At 41.7% G+C, this 16,059-nt stretch overlaps 2 protein-coding genes across 2 annotated transcripts in view; one reads left to right on the forward strand and one right to left on the reverse strand.

The window, feature by feature from the left end:
- The first annotated feature begins 60 nt into the window (after nt 1-60).
- CENPQ (centromere protein Q) lies at nt 61-7,097 on the forward strand. Its single transcript, XM_042883467.1, has 9 exons — nt 61-192; nt 358-513; nt 2,660-2,720; nt 3,092-3,206; nt 4,039-4,107; nt 4,490-4,619; nt 5,343-5,462; nt 5,725-5,802; nt 6,198-7,097. The coding sequence occupies exons 1-9, from the start codon at nt 73-75 to the stop codon at nt 6,324-6,326; spliced, it is 978 nt and encodes a 325-aa protein (XP_042739401.1). The 5' UTR covers nt 61-72; the 3' UTR covers nt 6,327-7,097.
- Nucleotides 7,098-10,565: 3,468 nt separating this feature from the next.
- Nucleotides 10,566-16,059, reverse strand: part of LOC122186637 (cytochrome P450 2K1-like) — an 8,343-nt gene continuing 2,849 nt past the window's right edge. The window contains exons 6-10 of the mRNA XM_042883466.1: nt 15,179-15,352; nt 14,458-14,599; nt 13,463-13,647; nt 13,114-13,255; nt 10,566-11,009 (exon numbers count right to left, since the gene is read on the reverse strand). Coding sequence (XP_042739400.1) covers nt 10,822-11,009; nt 13,114-13,255; nt 13,463-13,647; nt 14,458-14,599; nt 15,179-15,352 — 831 coding nt within the window. The 3' untranslated portion in view covers nt 10,566-10,821. The remainder of the gene's footprint in view (nt 11,010-13,113; nt 13,256-13,462; nt 13,648-14,457; nt 14,600-15,178; nt 15,353-16,059) is intronic.

Consider the following 16,059-nt stretch of genomic DNA (forward strand, 5'->3'; position numbering starts at 1 on the left):
GTTACAGGCTATAGTTCCCATCATGCTTTGCTCTCGGCGAGTGTATACAGCCGCTCCCGCGGGCCCCGGTGCATGCTGGGAGTTGTAGTCTGCGTGCCGGCTCAGACGTGGCCATTCGCTGCTGTGTGTAAGCGGGAGGGCTGGTCTGCTTTCAGGGACAGAGGGCGCAGGCTGGAGCAGAGGAAGCTCCATGTGAGTGTGAGGGAAAACCTCCTTACTATGAGGGTGGCAGACACTGGAACACGCTCTGCCTGTGGGTTTTTACAGCCCTGTGCTCCTTGATGCATGGTTTGAGCTACAAGGAATTGAGTTAGTGGGTTATTTGTGTTGTTTCCTCCTGTTCTGTGTGGCTTGCAGACCATGAAACGCCACCTTGCATCTTCTGGTAAAAGGGGAGAGGCTGCTGATGGGGGAACAGCAAAAAGACCCACTAAGTCACACAACCTGCAAGGACCTATCAGCCAGAAAAGGGGAACAGGGGGCAAAGGAAATAAACATCATCAGAAAAAAAAGGTAAGTCATTATTTTTGGGTAAAGCAAGCTAGAAAAGTAACCAAAGAAAAAAAGAAAGAAGAGTTTTGCCTGGCTTTTCTGGTGTAATTGATAATGAATCCCTCATTAAAGTTGCTCCTTGTGAGAAAATGCCTTTACAGACATTGACCAAGGCCATGGGGTCCACCCTTTTGGCTAGACAGCTAGGAATTGTCTTTGGCTACATATAAAATACATAGGTTGCTCACAAAGCAATGTCTCATTTTTATTTCCATGGAAACTATAATAGGTACAATGAGCACAGTGCCACCATTTGATAGAGCAAATTCTTAGCTACAAAATGCTGTTTTTGAACGTAGCCACCACCATTAGCTATGCATTTTCACCAGTCATGAGCAGGAGCCTTCATGCTACCCTCCTGAAATTCTGCACCAGAGGAGGTGACCACTTTCATTCTCTCCACTGCTGATATGCACCACCAACCCCTCACTATGCACACATCCACTGGTTGGTCTCCATAAATCAAAGAATCACAGAATGGCCAGGGTTGGAAGAGACCTCAAGGATCACGAAGCTCCAACCCCCCTGTGCCATGCAGGGCCACCAACCTCCCCATTTCATAGCAGCCCAGGCTACCAAGGGCCCCATCCAACCTGGCCTTGAACACCTCCAGGGATGGACAGGGCATCACAGCCTCTCTGAGCAGCTGTTCAGCACCTTACCAGTCCCATAGGGAAGAACTTCCCCCTGACATCCAACCTGAATCTTCCCTCCCTCCACTTCAAACCATTTCCCCTTGTCCTGCTGTTATCTTCCCTTTCAAAGAGTTGATTCCCCTCCCTTCGGACTCCCTAGATACTGAAGGTGCTGCAATGAGGTCACCCTGCAGCCTTCTTTTCTCCAGGCTGAACAAGCCCAGCTCCCTCAGCCTGTCTTCATAGGGAAGATGCTCCAGTCCCCTGATCATCTTTGTGGACCCTCTCTAACAGCTCTCTGTCTTTCTTGTTTTGTGGGCTCCAGACCTGGACACAGTACTGCAGATAAATGTTCAGCAAGTGTTGATGAGTGTCCGTGGTGGCTGTTTTTTCTGCATGGAGGAGTTCAGTGACACACCTTTGCTTCATCTCCACTTCCATATCTGACGCTGTTCTGTCAGACTGTCTGTAATGTCTGTATGTGATGGGATATTGATGGGAAGGTTCAATCTGTACTGCCATCCCAGCAACGTCTGCCTCTGATATTATGGGCCAATGTAATAAAACAGGAGGCATTACTTTCAGAGCAGCCCTTCTGTGTTCTATAGTTGATGTGTATAAGCAACAATTATTTTTTTCCTTATATATATATATATTTATATATATTTTATTCAAGCCTAAAACGAGAGAGAGCAACAAAATCATAAAACCAGAGGGATGTATGACCTGTTTTTGTGACATTAACACATCAGGCAGGTTTGATGACAATGGCTGCCATTCCTAGTGAGCTCTCAAGATGTTTGTTAAAGGTTTTCAGTGAAATTTTATTCTTCCTGTGCTTCATCTTTGAGAACAGTTGTTCACAAATGTGCGTACTGCTAAAAAGTGATGACATGAATAAGGCATGACTGTGGGTTGGGGGATATCTCTTCCTGGAAAGACAGGGCGTAAAAAAAGTCTGACAAAGAGACATAATCTGGTTTTTGACTGAGTGTCTGATTGCAATCCCATACAACCCATTATATTACCTGCAGATTTTCAATCTATGTTAACTAAAGTGTAGTTGCAAATACTCAAAAAAAATTGATGATCTTTTTCATCAATCTTGAAACCTGTTCTCAAGTTCCTGTTTCAGAACGGGAAGCACGGCTGCGTATCTTTCTCTGTTCACAGGACTGAGTTTAGCCAATGTATGAAAATGCATAAAATTGTTTGCCATCACTGGAGTTAGTGCAGCCCTAATTAGCCAAAAATATTGTGAGCCATCCTTCAAACAGGAGCAACTGGGAAGAACGAGTTGCTTTCCTTAACCTGCCTGAGATGAATTAAAATGTTATGGTTCAGAAAGCTTTTTCTGTAGTCAGGCACTGATGTGCTTTCACATTTTATAGCAGGTTTCTGATAGTAAATAAGTGATTGCACATTAAAGATGTTTCAAAATGGCAGCGTTTGTGGTAAATATTTCTTTTCAGCATGTCACTCAGGCAGTCGGAAGGAAAGATGAGGAACATGAGGATTCTTCTTCCTCTGCAGGTCAGATTGTGTTCTTTCCTTATTTTTTGTCTCATATGGTGCTGATAGTAACTACTCTGTTCAAGTCATAGATGTTTAAGGTATGTCAGTAAAATGAGTTGGAGGTTGTTTTTTTCTGAACAGTAACTGAATATTTGCAGTACAGTTTTAGTGTAGGAAGGAATCTATTTCTATTTTGTGCTTGTTAAAGAACTTGTCACTTGCAACAAATAAACACCACATAATGTGGATGGATTTGATGTAATATTTTTGTGACATGGAAAAATATGAACCATTACATCTTTGTCTGCTAGGTGATTGAGGTGAGTCGTGAGGCTGTTGACCAAGATTTGGGAAACCATTTCTCTTCCTTTTTACCTTTGTGTTATCAGGAGAAAAAGGTCATTCAAAAAAGGTGAAGCTATCCAGTGCTAAGCTAGGATCGTGGCAACCGCTCTCAGAGAGCAGCAGGAAGTTTCTGGAAGGTGTGATGGACTCAGGAATACTGTAAGTGCTGAATATCCTGGTGATTCTTTTCTGCTTCACAAGGAATAGACTGAAAATCATAATACTGCCTAGGTCAGGAAAGCTTTGGAGCTCTTCTGGTGATGTAGTTGGCTGGATACATTTTACCTGGTATAGAATCATTTAATTTTGAAAAGACCCATTATGATCAAGGCCAGCCATCACCTAATTCTACCACATAAACCACTAAGCCATGTCCCTAAACACCCCATCCACACATCTCTTAAATACCTCCAGGGCTGGGTGTTCAACCACCTCCCTGGGCAGCATGTTCCAAGGTCCAGCTGCCCTCTCCATCGTGCTCCATCCTCCTTCCAGAAAGTTGAAGAAAGCAATGAGGTCTCCCTTCAGCCTTCTCTTCTCCAAACTGAACAACTCTTTTTCCCTCAGTCTCTCTTTATATGTCTTACTTCCCCATTCCTTCACCTGCCTCACTGCTATTCTCTTCACATGCTCAATCAAGGCAACTCAGTATTTTGCTTGTAGAAAGGGGTCCAAAACTAGATGTGGTACTTCAGATATGGTCTCACCTGTGCTGAGTACAGAGGGGCAGTCCTTAGTACAGTTGGACACTGTTTCTGGTGAGAACTAGAGACACCATTGGCCTTTTTGACCATCTGGGCTCACTGCTTGTATTCATGTGGCTGTTGACCAAAACCCCTCCTGTGTCCTTTTCTGCCAGAAAGTGTATGATGTAATACTTTGTCTGAAGCTGGGAATTTTCATCTAGAGAAGTTCTGACTGTTTTCACTTGTCTTGATGCATTCTTCATGTTTTCAGGCTTTCTGATTAAAATTTTTGCCTTTCTTTCCAGATCTATTTTGTGCCAACAAAGTAAGGGAAAAGAAGATGTTCAGAAACACCTCAATTTGCTGAAAGAAAGGTAAGAAATTATAATTTTGGGTCTGGTCATCTGATTTCCTACTGTACATGCAGTATGATGGCAGTCAAGATGATCTGCTCCATGACTTTCCCTGGCCCTGAGATCAGACTGACAGGCCCGTAGTTCTCCAGATCCTCTTTTGTGCCCTTCTTGTAGGCAAGCATCATGTTTGCTAATCCAGTTAATGAATTTTAGAATTCCACTTTGGAAAATAATTTAAGACAGGTTTTCTTCCCATCTTGATCCTTTTACTTCACTGGCAGCAATTGTGCTAAACTGTTTTATTTCTCCACAGGGAAGTTAATAGTTAGTTTTCTTTTTATTTTGAAAAGAAAAAAGACAAAACTAACAAGTCATTCTTTTTTTCTTCTTATAAATGAAGGGTGCTGAGAGTCTTCAAGACCTTAAAGGTACCCTCAGGGAAGCTGAGCAACCTGAGCAATGTCCTGAGGTTTCAAGTGGCACAGAAACAAATGCTTGAGATGAATGAAACAGCTTTGGTACAATTGCAGGTATGAAATGTGCAGAAGGGAAGGAAATAAGTTTTAAGCTCTTGCTATTCATAGAATGGCCTGGGTTGCAAAGGCCCACAGCGCTCATCCAGTTCCAACCCCCTGCTGTGTGCAGGTCACCAACCAGCAGCCCAGGCTGCCCAGAGCCACATCCAGCCTGGCCTTGAATGCCTGCATCCACAGCCTCCTTGGGCAACCTGTTCCAGTGCCTCACCACCCTCTGGGGGAAAAACTTCCTCCTCATATCCAACCTAAACCTCCCCTGTCTCACTTTAAAGCCGTTCCCCCTTGTCCTATCACTATTCCTTAGTGTGCTGCAACGTTATGGTAGGACTGCTGGCTGTGCCTGTGCTGCTCTGAAGGTGCAGTCTGCTGTTTGTCATTGTCACCCACCTTTGCTGCAGAACAGAGTGTGTTTTAGTTCGTGGTTTTTTTTTCAGTATCTTGACTGATGCTTTGGAGAAGAGACAGGAAACCCTCAGTGACTTGCAAAGTACTAATGAAGATATTAAAGAATCTTTAAGTTCAGTTACTGTTCTGTTTTGTTGGGGGGGTTTTTTTGTGTTGGTTTTTTTTTTTTTTCCTGTTCTTTAGAACAGCATGTGTAGGGATTTTTATACTTAAATACAGAAGGTAAGACTTCATTCAATTCATCTGTATTCAGAGATGGTAAGACATCTCTGAAGTTGATGTCGTTCTGGTTTTGCTTATATTTCATCTTAGGAAGAAATAAATGAAGCTGAGAAATCAGCAGAACACACAGAAGAAACTATACTGAGACTGCAGCACAACATCCAGGTGCTCAAGGGCCAGTTGGAGGAAGAGGAAAAAAAGGCCAGGAAGGTACTGACAGTAGGTCTTGCTGCATTACAGGAGAAGCTGTTTTAAGAGCCAGCAGAGCCAAGCTGTTTTGCAGAGAAGGTTGTGTATGAAGGCCTCATCTGCCTTTAGAAATGTACCTTTTCAGTTTTTCAACTTCAGTTGCAAAATTAAAAAGAAAAAAAAAAAAACAAACATAACAACTTGGGTAATGACAGTTTATTGTTCTACTTGTGTGTTTGATATTTGTTTGTCTTTATTTGTCTTGTTTATTTTTCCCTTCTAGCTGTTCCGGGAAGGTGACAATAAAGAACTTCACCTTCCAGAACTCCCCAAATGCAGTTTACAGGCATCCACTTTGCAGGTGAGCATGGAGTATATTTTCAGAGGCAATTTGATCATTTGTTTATCACTTAACCTGTGCCAGAAAGGCCAGTCTAGCAGAAAGATTTTTCTTTTTCTTTCTTTTTTGTTCAGAACATATAGCTGTGTTTTAAAAACAGAACAAAGCCCTTGAAAACATGCCACTTAAAGGAATACCTGTCATGTCTTTGGAACCCTATGGTCCTAGGGAGCCTGTAATCATTTCTGGTGCATATCTATGGATGGAAGGAAGCCTATCTCATTCTGTGGCTTTGAATCTCTATTATTTTTAGCTGTATCTAAATACAGCTAGGCTGCATGAAAGTGTGATGGAGTGAAATTCCTTTTGGACTCAACGTAATCAGTTTTTTATTGCCTACTATTCTTTCTTTTCAGGAAGAGATTTTGATGGTAGAAAATCAGAAGGGTCTTTTAGAGGATATGAACACCATTCAGCAGTCAGCTGACATGAGGAATATGTTGACCTTCATTGAAAAGATCTACGAGAAGGTGGACTTTGTTTGAGAAACTTAAACATTTGGAGTCTTCTCTGAAACAAGATTTATGCCAGTGCACTCTGTGGTACAGTGGGACACCGTACTGGGTCACGGAAATGGCACTTCTGTTCTTAATGGCTTTACTGTTGTGCTGCTGAATATAATCCAAGCTGTAAGTTTGTATCTGCGTTTTATTTTCTTTGACGTATTATGGCTTCTTTTGATGTTGAAATCTGTTGTCCCATGTGAAGGGAGGGAGGAAGGTGGCAACTAACACTTATTTTGGGATTAAGTCCATCTTTAAACCTGAAATGTAGTACAAATATGTTTATCTCATACTCGGTTACAAGTCTCCTTATCCACTTTTTATTTAAAAATAACCTAAAATCGTCTCCATGGCAGGAGATTAAAATTCCTGTTGAATTGGTAGAAATTATTCATTTATATTTACATTTTCATATTCAGTGCTTCTAAAAACACACTTCTATGTCATTTATGCTCATGATTTGAGAAATTTTTTAAGTTGCAAGTTGTGCTCACCTCATTTCATTCATTCCAGTTATTTTCCAGCTTTATAGAAAGAAAATGAAGTCAAACATCCATTTTCACGTGTCCTTTCATCTCCTGTATTTTTTTTCCAGGGTAGAGTTTCTATCATAAGTGGTTGAGTTATTAAATAGTGCTTTCTCTAGCCAAACTGTCAGCTGGAACACAGTGCTCTTTACATTGACTTACCACACAGATGCTTGTTCTGTTGGTTACTAGCTACTGAAACTCTTAATAAAACGTGAGACAACCATCTCATAATTTCTTCTCCTACATTTAGAAGGAAAACTAGATTATAAATGTTTCTAAATACTTTGGATAACTCTGCTTACTGACATAACTGTACAGTGTTTGTAAGATGCTGCAAATTTTAATGAGGGAAGTCTCTCCTTTATTTCCCTGATGCAGGAGAGGGGTCTCACAATAATAATAAAACTTGTAAAAGCTTTGCAAATCTATCCTTTCCTGTCCTGTTTCCTGCAACCAAGCAGAATATCCCAAGTTGCTTCTGTAGCACCTGGAAGTAACTGAAACTTCAGTTTCACAAATATTAGCTTCAGGTGGGTGAGCTACAAGCCTCAGATTTGTTGAGATACTGCAAGAATATAAATCCGTATTCCATATCAGCTCTACCTTGTGCTCATCCAACCTGGCCTTGAACACCTCCAGGGATGGACGGGGCATCACAGCCTCTCTGGGCAGCTGTTCCAGCACCTCACCACTCTCACAGCACAGAACTTCCCCTGACATCCAACCTCAATCTGCTCTCCCTCAACTTCAAACCATTTCCCCTTGTCCTGCTGTTATCAACCCTTTCAAAGAGTTGATTCCTATTTGGTAAAATGAATGCTGAAAGGTATTTTCTTAACTAAACACCAAGGTGTTGAGTTGAGCAGTCTGAGCTTCAGCAATTTGCTTTGTTAACGTACCTCTTCTCTGACGTGGGGGGGCAGGTTGCCTCTGTGTCTCGGTCAGTGCCATTGTTTTTCCATCCCTCAGTCTGCCTGCAACAGCTGTGTGAGTTGATTAGTGATGGCTATTGGGATATACCAGTCTTCCCATCTGCCATGGGTTTCTGCATCTAGCAGGTTTCTGCGAGTATATGCTTTTGTTTGGGGAAAAATTCTCTTTGCAGTATCAATTCCGTAAACTTTTTGTTTTGCTTTGTCAACAGATGAGTCAGGAAAAGCAAAAAGCATGCAGAGATGTCTTTCTCTTATTCTTGGTAAGGGGAAAATTCCCCTATGCACTTCTTGGTGATGGCTCAGCAAGCAGCAATGTTCTTTGCAATAGCACAAGGCCAAAGGGTCCTGATGTGTCTGGGTGGCAGCCCTGAGCCATGAATACTGCTCAGCTCCCACTCTGCTGGGGGAGAGCAAAGTGTGAAGTGGGATTGACCAGGGTTTACGTTTTGCTCTCAGCCTATTCCCACTTCCTCTTATCATCACTAGGAGGTGGGAGGCCTCTGCCAGCTGGAATTTGTAGTCGGTGTACATGCAATATTTGAGTGAGAAAATGCATTGCCAAAGCAGTAGATATTTGCCAGGGCTATGTGCTGCGTATACCAAGGTTTTATAGCTACAGAAAATTCAGGAATGATCTTGGATTTCTGGACTAAGGTCAACTTGGATTAAGATTTTTCCTGAGCAGTAATGTTGTACCCCAAGTAAACAACTTAATTTCTTCTCTACCTGTGGTAGACATGCAGGATGCATCTATATTAATGAAAAAAATGTACAGGGCTGTAGTGTTGCAAGTCTTCCATCACCGCAGAAGATGAGTAGCTGCTCTACAGATGCAAATGTCATCATGTGGTGGAAGAAGACTTTGTGTTTCTTCTCAAGGTGAGATTTTTCTCAGACAGCTGTACCCAAAGTGTCCAATAGATGAAGTGCTGTCATAATTACAACTGTGGCCCTTTTGATGGCTAGCAGTCACTGACTTATGTTATGTGAAAGTGCGCTCTCAGGAAAAACACAGTGTAATTGTATAATCTCCTACTCCTTCAAGCACTGAGATCGTGCCTTCGGTTATCTCATTATGCCTTCAGACGCTTCATTTGTAAGATTGGGGTATGGATAGGCTGTAAGATTTGTAAGATATTTGTAAGATTGGGGTATGGATAGGCTGTAAGATTTGTAAGATATTTGTAAGATTGGGGTATGGATAGGCTGGATAGCTGGGCTGAGGCTAGTGGGATGGAGGTCAACAAGACCAAGGGACAGGTCCTGAGCTTTGGTCACATCCGCCTTAGGCAACTCTACAGGTTTGGGGCAGAGTGGCTGGAAGACTGTGTGGAAGAAACTGACCTGGGTTGTTAACTGATACTCAGCTGAACGTGAGCCAGCAGTGTGCCCAGGTGGCCAAGAAGGCCAACTGGCATCCTGGCTTGTATCAGAAATAGTGCAATCAGCAGGAGCAGGAGGTGATTGTCCTTCTGTACTCAGTCTGGTGAGGATGCACCTCAAGTGCTGTGTTCAGTTTTTAGCTCTTCACTAGAAGAAAACATGGAGGCCCTGGACTGTGTTCAGAGAAGGCCAACAAAGCTGCGAGGGATCTGGAGAACAAGTCTTATGAGGAGTCACTGAGAGCTACAGAGAAGTCATCTGAGCAGCCAGGGATTAGGTTAGGAAAGCTACAACCCAGGCAGAATTAAACTTAGCCAGGGTCATGAAGGTAAACAAGAAGTAGTGCCAACCTCATGAAGTTTCACAGGGCTAAGTGCAAGGTCCTGCATCAGGGCAATCCCAAGCATAGACTGAGGTTGGGCAGAGAATGGCTGGAGAGCGGCCTTGAGGAGAAGGATTTGGGGGTGTCAGTTAATGCAAGATTCACATGAGCTAGCAATGTGCACTCACAGCCTGGAAGGCCAAACGTAGCCCTGGAAGCACTCAAGGCCAGGCTAGATGGGACTGTGAGCAACCTGGTCTAGAGGGAGGTGTCCCTGCCTACAGCAGGGGGTTGGAAGTGGGTGATCTCAAAGGTCCCGTCCAACTCAAACCATTCTATGATTGTTTAATCTATAGAAGCGGAGGCTAGGGGGAGATCTTATCACAGTCCCTAGAACCTTGAAAGGAGGTTGTGGCAACATGGGGTTTGGCCTCTGTTTCCATACAATCAGTGGTACGATGAGAAGGAATAGCCTCAAGTTGCACCAGGGGAGATTCAGGTTTGACGTTAGGAAAAACCTTCAGAAGAGTGGTCTGGTGCTGGAATCGGCTGCCCAGGTGTGTGGTGAGGTCACTGTCCCTGGAGGTGTTCAAGAAACGTTTGGATGTTGCACTAAGAGACATGGTTTAGCGGGGAAATGGTGGCATGTAGATGGTTGGACTGGATGATGTTGGAGGTCTTTTCTGACACTGATGGTTCTGTGATTTCTTGTTACACTGGATTTCTTATATTACAGAGGTGTTTTATTTAAAGGCGAATATGTGGTAGAAAGGCAAACATCTAATTTGCTTGGACTACGCTGAGGAAACAAGATAACATCTTTCATTTTCTAAAGCTGTTCTCACTGACTTTTGATACCTGTTCTATTGTCAAATCCTTTTTCAAACTTTGCCTTCTGTGGAACCTGCCCTGTGTTTTCATACATGTCAGTTAATGTTTACAATTCAGAGGCAGAAGAAGAAATAAAGTTTCTCTATTATTTAGCCCAGATTAGGCAATCAGTTAGGTTGATCCTTGAGTCACTGATAATTCTGGTCCACAACAAGTGCCCTTTCACAGTGAGTGGACTTTTTTTATTGTTCAGTAGCTTGTGGTAGTAAAGGTAATGAGAGAACAATTGGACTAGGTGATCTCGTAGATGCTTTCCAACCTTGTGATTCTATGATTCTAAATAAAAAATAAAATAACATTTTGGTTTAGATGTGCTGAAGACTTTCATTACGATGCAGTGTTGCGAATATTTTTTGCCAAAGGAAACCATGAAAAAGTCAAGACATTTACACATCGAATTGATGCTGATTTGAGCCCTAACAGCGTGCTACAGCACAGATTTTATAGGGTTTGGGGACAACGTTAAATGAAACAGCAGGGCTGAGGTCCAGGTCTGAGGAGGAAACTCCAGGAGGAGGCTGGAAGGTGAACCTCTGCAGGAGGCTGGTGAAGAAGAGGAAGAGCTCCATTTTGGCAAGAGTCTCACCAGCACAGATCCTCCGCCCTGCAAAGAAATGCAGAATGTGTGGGAACAGAATCAGCTAGAGCTGATATTCAGTGGTTGGAAGATATCAAACATCTCTCAGCACCTTTTATTCTGGGGAAGAACAGAGACTTGAAATGCCGTGTCCCAAATATGAACAAAAGACAAAGCAACACTCAGAGGTACATGGGAGCATGAGAGAGATGCTTGGATATTTGGTCTTAAAGGAGTAATTATAAAGCCACTTAGTCATTATTTTCTTTTCCTAAAGCGGGTTGGTTGTATGCTTGTATTTGGAGATACATGGAAATACAATCTAAATTTCTGAACTCCAGTTTTCAACAAAATATGCGTTCTTCTTCTCCAGTAGGGATTTATTTTTGGTTCCTGAACCAACTGTGACTGGTTTTGTCCAGATTTTGGCAAGCTTAGCCTAATCACAGGCAATTTTTTATGTTATATTTTGACAGGAAAGACCTCAGAAAACTCACAAATGTTGGCTATGCCAGGACAGAGCTGCGAGAGGGTGGAGATAGTCTGTGGAACACTTAACATAAGCCCCCTTTTAGAACTGTTGTGAATGTAATTTTTTTCAATCCTGGTCAAATTCAGCAGCTTCTAAACTTCTTAATAATAGTTCAAGGCCAGAACTAATAACAGCCTGAACTAAGATTTGATTTTAACTCCCCTGTTGGACAAGGAAGAAAATGAGACACTATGGCGTGGCTGTGCTATGAACCAAGCCTTCCAGGGAATGCCCAGATCTCACATTTCCTGGATGTGATTTCAGTCAGGATGTTTAAACTTGAATCAGATAAGGAAGGTTACTGAATTGAGAACATCAGACATTCTTTCCCCCCCAAAAATGGGTTTTACCTTATGTTGGGTGTTGAGCATGATGAGAAAAAGCATGTTCAAATGTGACACAAAATATATACAAGGCCTATAAAAAGTGCAGATTTATATATAAAGCGCCTATCACCTGATTGATAAACATTCTTTGGAACCATTTTGATGGCAGGGGTAAGAACAGGAGTCAGCCTGTCAGAACCTCAGCATTTCTGTTTCCAACCAATTGAAAAAAAAATTAAAATAAAAGCCACAAGACTTTGCTGCCAGCCTGGCATGCTGGCGTTTAATACTGCTACTCCATCAGGGTTGGAGGGAGACTTATTGTGAATGGCAACAGTTTGCACTGTGATTTCTCCAGCTGTGCTGCAGAACAGCACAGGCATCACAGCAGGGCAGTGGGATGTGAAGGCTCAGACCCGTTACCAGTCAAAATGTCTCAGCAGCAGGGAGCTTCTATTAGAAGAGAGCAAGCTAACTCTGTGCACAAAGCTTTTGCTCTCTGTGCTTAAGGCCGAGTCAGTGTGGAAATGCTGGCCAGAAATCGATTATAGGAACTTAACTGAACAATGACAGAGCCTGAAAAACAGTAGAAATGTCAGAAAAGGAGCATCACTGTGAGAGTAGGAATATCCTGTGCTCTGGAAAAGGATGTGGGTATGTAAGATGAGGAGATCATCGCTCTCTGTAGGAGACTCAATAGCAGCCACTTTACATCCTTTGTTATTAAAAGGAGCTTAGGTATTAACATAACGTGACCCTTGTTTGTTGTCACAGGTTAAGAAGACCTGATCAGCTGGGACTAATGAGGACTCTTGAAAAGGGACATTAAAAAGTTAAACTTGGTGCCCCAGGAAAATGTACAGAATCCACATTTCCTTCATGCTTTGTATATATAGGATATATATGGCCAGAAATGCAGCTGTATATGGGAAGAGCTAGAGCCAAAGATTCACATGTTGTAGAGCAGATTTGTAATGCAGAAATGTGTTATCTAAACATTCAGGAAATTTGCTGAAAACCTCCTTCACATTTAAGAAGTCACTACCAGTCCTGTTTTGTAACGATTAAATACTGAGAATCTAAGAACCAGAGGCTGAAAAAATTAGCAGACGTTTGTGAGTACTACCTATTATCAGAAATACATCCTGAGAAAGTTGTGAAATATAAGTTGGGCAATGATCCCGTGAGAAGGGCAGTATGGGGGCTTTGGTAACAAAGAACCACTGGTGTGAGCTGCCTAAGATTGGTACAACAGCAGTAAATAAAAAGGTACCTGCTGAAAATGGCATGAAAGCATCTTTCTTCACTAACTTTCCCTTGGAATCAAGAAAGTGTTCAGGATAGAACATGTCTGGTTTCTCCCACTGGGATTTGTCTCGCAGGACAGAGGTCAGCAAAGGGATGATGTAGGTTCCCTGCAAAATGAGACAGTGGAGGTATTCTGCAGTCAAATATTTCAGTGGAGGTAATGGCAATAAGATTTTAACATAAAGAAATCAGCCTGGACAACGAAATTATTCTGACTGCCATTGTGTGGCTTCACAAAAGCGTTCATATACGTCACATTACCCAAGGTTGAGATTGGAGAAACGCTAAAAGAAACAATCCCATAAGCATCTCACCTTGGGAATGAAATAGTCTCTGAGAGTGACATCTTCAGCAGTCTCATGAGGCAAATCCAATGGCAGGATATTAGCAAACCGCTGAACTTCATGGATAACAGCATCTGTATATGGCATTTGAGTTCGATGCTCAATGCGAGGGGGGTTTGACCCGATCACTTGATCTATCTCTTCTTGGACCTTTCCTGAGGAGAGAAACCAATGCAAGAAAGAGATAATGATTCACCCCTCAGACATACTACATTGCACTGATGCAAAACTATGGAAGATCTGGAGTGAAAACCACACACTCTGCCAAAATCTTTTAATAATGGGTGGTGAGCAGAACTACAGTGTCTGATAATTTCTTTGCCAATAAGGATAATTGAAGAAGACTCTTCATAGTTAATATTTTCCTTGTCAACTAAATATATGTGTAAAAGTGCTTATAAGTTCTGTTTTCTTACATATGCTTGCATTAAACTATTAACAACGGAACTAGTAAAATTACTTCTTTTGTAACTTCATATTCTCTGCTGGGTTCTGTGTTGTTTTCTGGAAGGTGGGAGGCAGCAGCTTCAGATCAGCTTGGCAGAGGTAGCAAAATGTCCCTCTCTGCAGATGTTGGGCAAAGAGCAGTTCCCTGAATGCTTGCAGGCATTTTAAAGTGCAAGTCTCTTCCACTGGTTATCCATGGGGTGTTTCTGAAAGAAATCTGGAACAGCTTCATTGCCCAACACAGGATAGCTTTGTGTGTTGTTTTTTTCTTTTTTCTTTTTTTTCTAATCATCGAGATTTTACTGAGAAAAGAACTTAGTCCATACGAAAATTGTCAGTAATCTACAGTGTAGACTGGCTAATGTGTCCTCACTGGGTCTGAACCACAGGCTGTAGTCATACCTAGATAATAATTAACTGAAAAGTTCGTCTTTTTTTAACAGATTCATTAACCATCAAAGGTCCTATTCAGTTCTTGAAGTGCTGAATTCAAGAGCATCTGTCATAAAGCCACTTACTCTGAATTTCAGGGTACTTCAGCATCAGCAGAAAGCTCCAGTTTAGTGTGGTGGAAATGGTCTCAACACCAGCAGTGAACAAGTTGCTCACCAAGCTTAGCAGGTTGCCATTATGGAAATACCCATTGGTTGTGGATTTCTCCTGAAAGAAGTGAATGAGGTAGAAGGGTGAAAACTTAAAGCTTTCCATGGAAAATGCGATACAGACAGCTAAATACTCTATTTAATATAAAGGACAAAGAGCTTTGGGCTTATACCCAGGTAACAGTGTTGACAGAGGTTTTGTTTTGTGTAACCGCTGCCATTAATGAGGCCAGCTTCAAAGAGAGTTGGTTTATCTCTGTAGAAGGTAACTAAGATGCATCACAGCCATCAAATAAGGATCCCAGTAGAGCTCTTTTGCTCTGTAATGCATTATGTTTTTGGAAGAGTCAAAAGGACTAGAACAGAGCATGTGGAAAGGTGTAGCCTTGGTAAATGTACCCAACTAGTCTGGAGAAAAGCTTAAAGAAAGAAATTTTTGCTGATTGAAAGGGGTCAGAACTGCAACAGAATGAAATATTCATTCATTCAGAATGAAATACCCATTCATACCCACTGATTCTTCAACCGTGTTGGCTGAAGCTAAATTGCCAAAGAAAGCAAGCTATGGTTATTAGCACTCAAAGGAAATTGTGAAGGACTTCACAAAGGCATGAATGATGAAAAAAGATCCAGTTACCTCCTGCTGTTTAACAAGGAATGCATCAATGAAACTTCTCTGATCATTTTTGTCCAGAGTTTTGAGATTTTCTAGAAAAGTAACTTTTACATAAGCATGGAATTCGTCTCTGTTTTTGAGAAGAGTCTTGTTGGCCCTCAGGAGGAATCCAAGGTATGGGAAGATGTTGTACATCTACAAGAGTGAAAGATGTTAGCATTTAGCTGCCAAAAGTCTAAGTACATTTTACAGGAACAGATGAATAATATCATGTCCCCTTTTCAGATACAAAGAACGGAGACTTCATGTTAATATTTTGTTGTTTAGATCACGACAGGACAAATTCATGGTAGAAAATCCCCCAAGGACTGATAAATACAGGAAACAGTAAAAATTCGAGGAGTACTACAATTATTTCCCATGCATCTCAATCTGTGTCACACACAAACATACACGGAGCATAATTACAAAATGAAAGGAAGAAATTGGTGTGAAAAACTGTATCTTGCCACTGTTGCAATGGTATAAACGGTGGTATGTTAAACCCTTTCCCTCTGCAGAATGGAAGTTGAATTGTGCGGATGTGTATGGTGATATCTGTACTGCTGGCTGCAAATGGTTTATCACTCATTGAGACATTTCCACATACAAGTAGCATGGAACAATATGTTCTGTATCAAGGCTTCTTATACAGGTAGCCCATACTCTCCATAGCTTCTCCCTTTCCCATGTTCTGAGAGTGTACTGTATGGGCAGCTCACTGTACATGTGTGAGCCATATTTTGGGGAAAGTTATCTCACAGAAAATTAAACTGACTCCCATATGTTCCTTTATAATTATATTTTATGTTTTATTTTATTTTATTTTATTTTATTTTATTTTATTTTATTTTATTTTATTT

Source organism: Lagopus leucura, unplaced genomic scaffold (genome assembly GCF_019238085.1).
Source record: "Lagopus leucura isolate 7727_CA_CO unplaced genomic scaffold, USGS_WTPT01 Super-Scaffold_100038, whole genome shotgun sequence".
Taxonomy (NCBI): Eukaryota; Metazoa; Chordata; class Aves; order Galliformes; family Phasianidae; genus Lagopus; species Lagopus leucura.

What these genes read in the sequence shown, in the direction of transcription:
- CENPQ (XM_042883467.1), top strand. Translation starts at nt 73, where the DNA reads ATGCTGGGAGTTGTAGTCTGCGTGCCGGCTCAGACGTGGCCATTCGCT. An exon ending in GTGATGGACTCAGGAATACT is followed by an intron (nt 3,207 to 4,038) that starts GTAAGTGCTGAA and finishes CTTTCTTTCCAG; the next exon opens with ATCTATTTTGTGCCAACAAA. An exon ending in CTCAATTTGCTGAAAGAAAG is followed by an intron (nt 4,108 to 4,489) that starts GTAAGAAATTAT and finishes TTATAAATGAAG; the next exon opens with GGTGCTGAGAGTCTTCAAGA.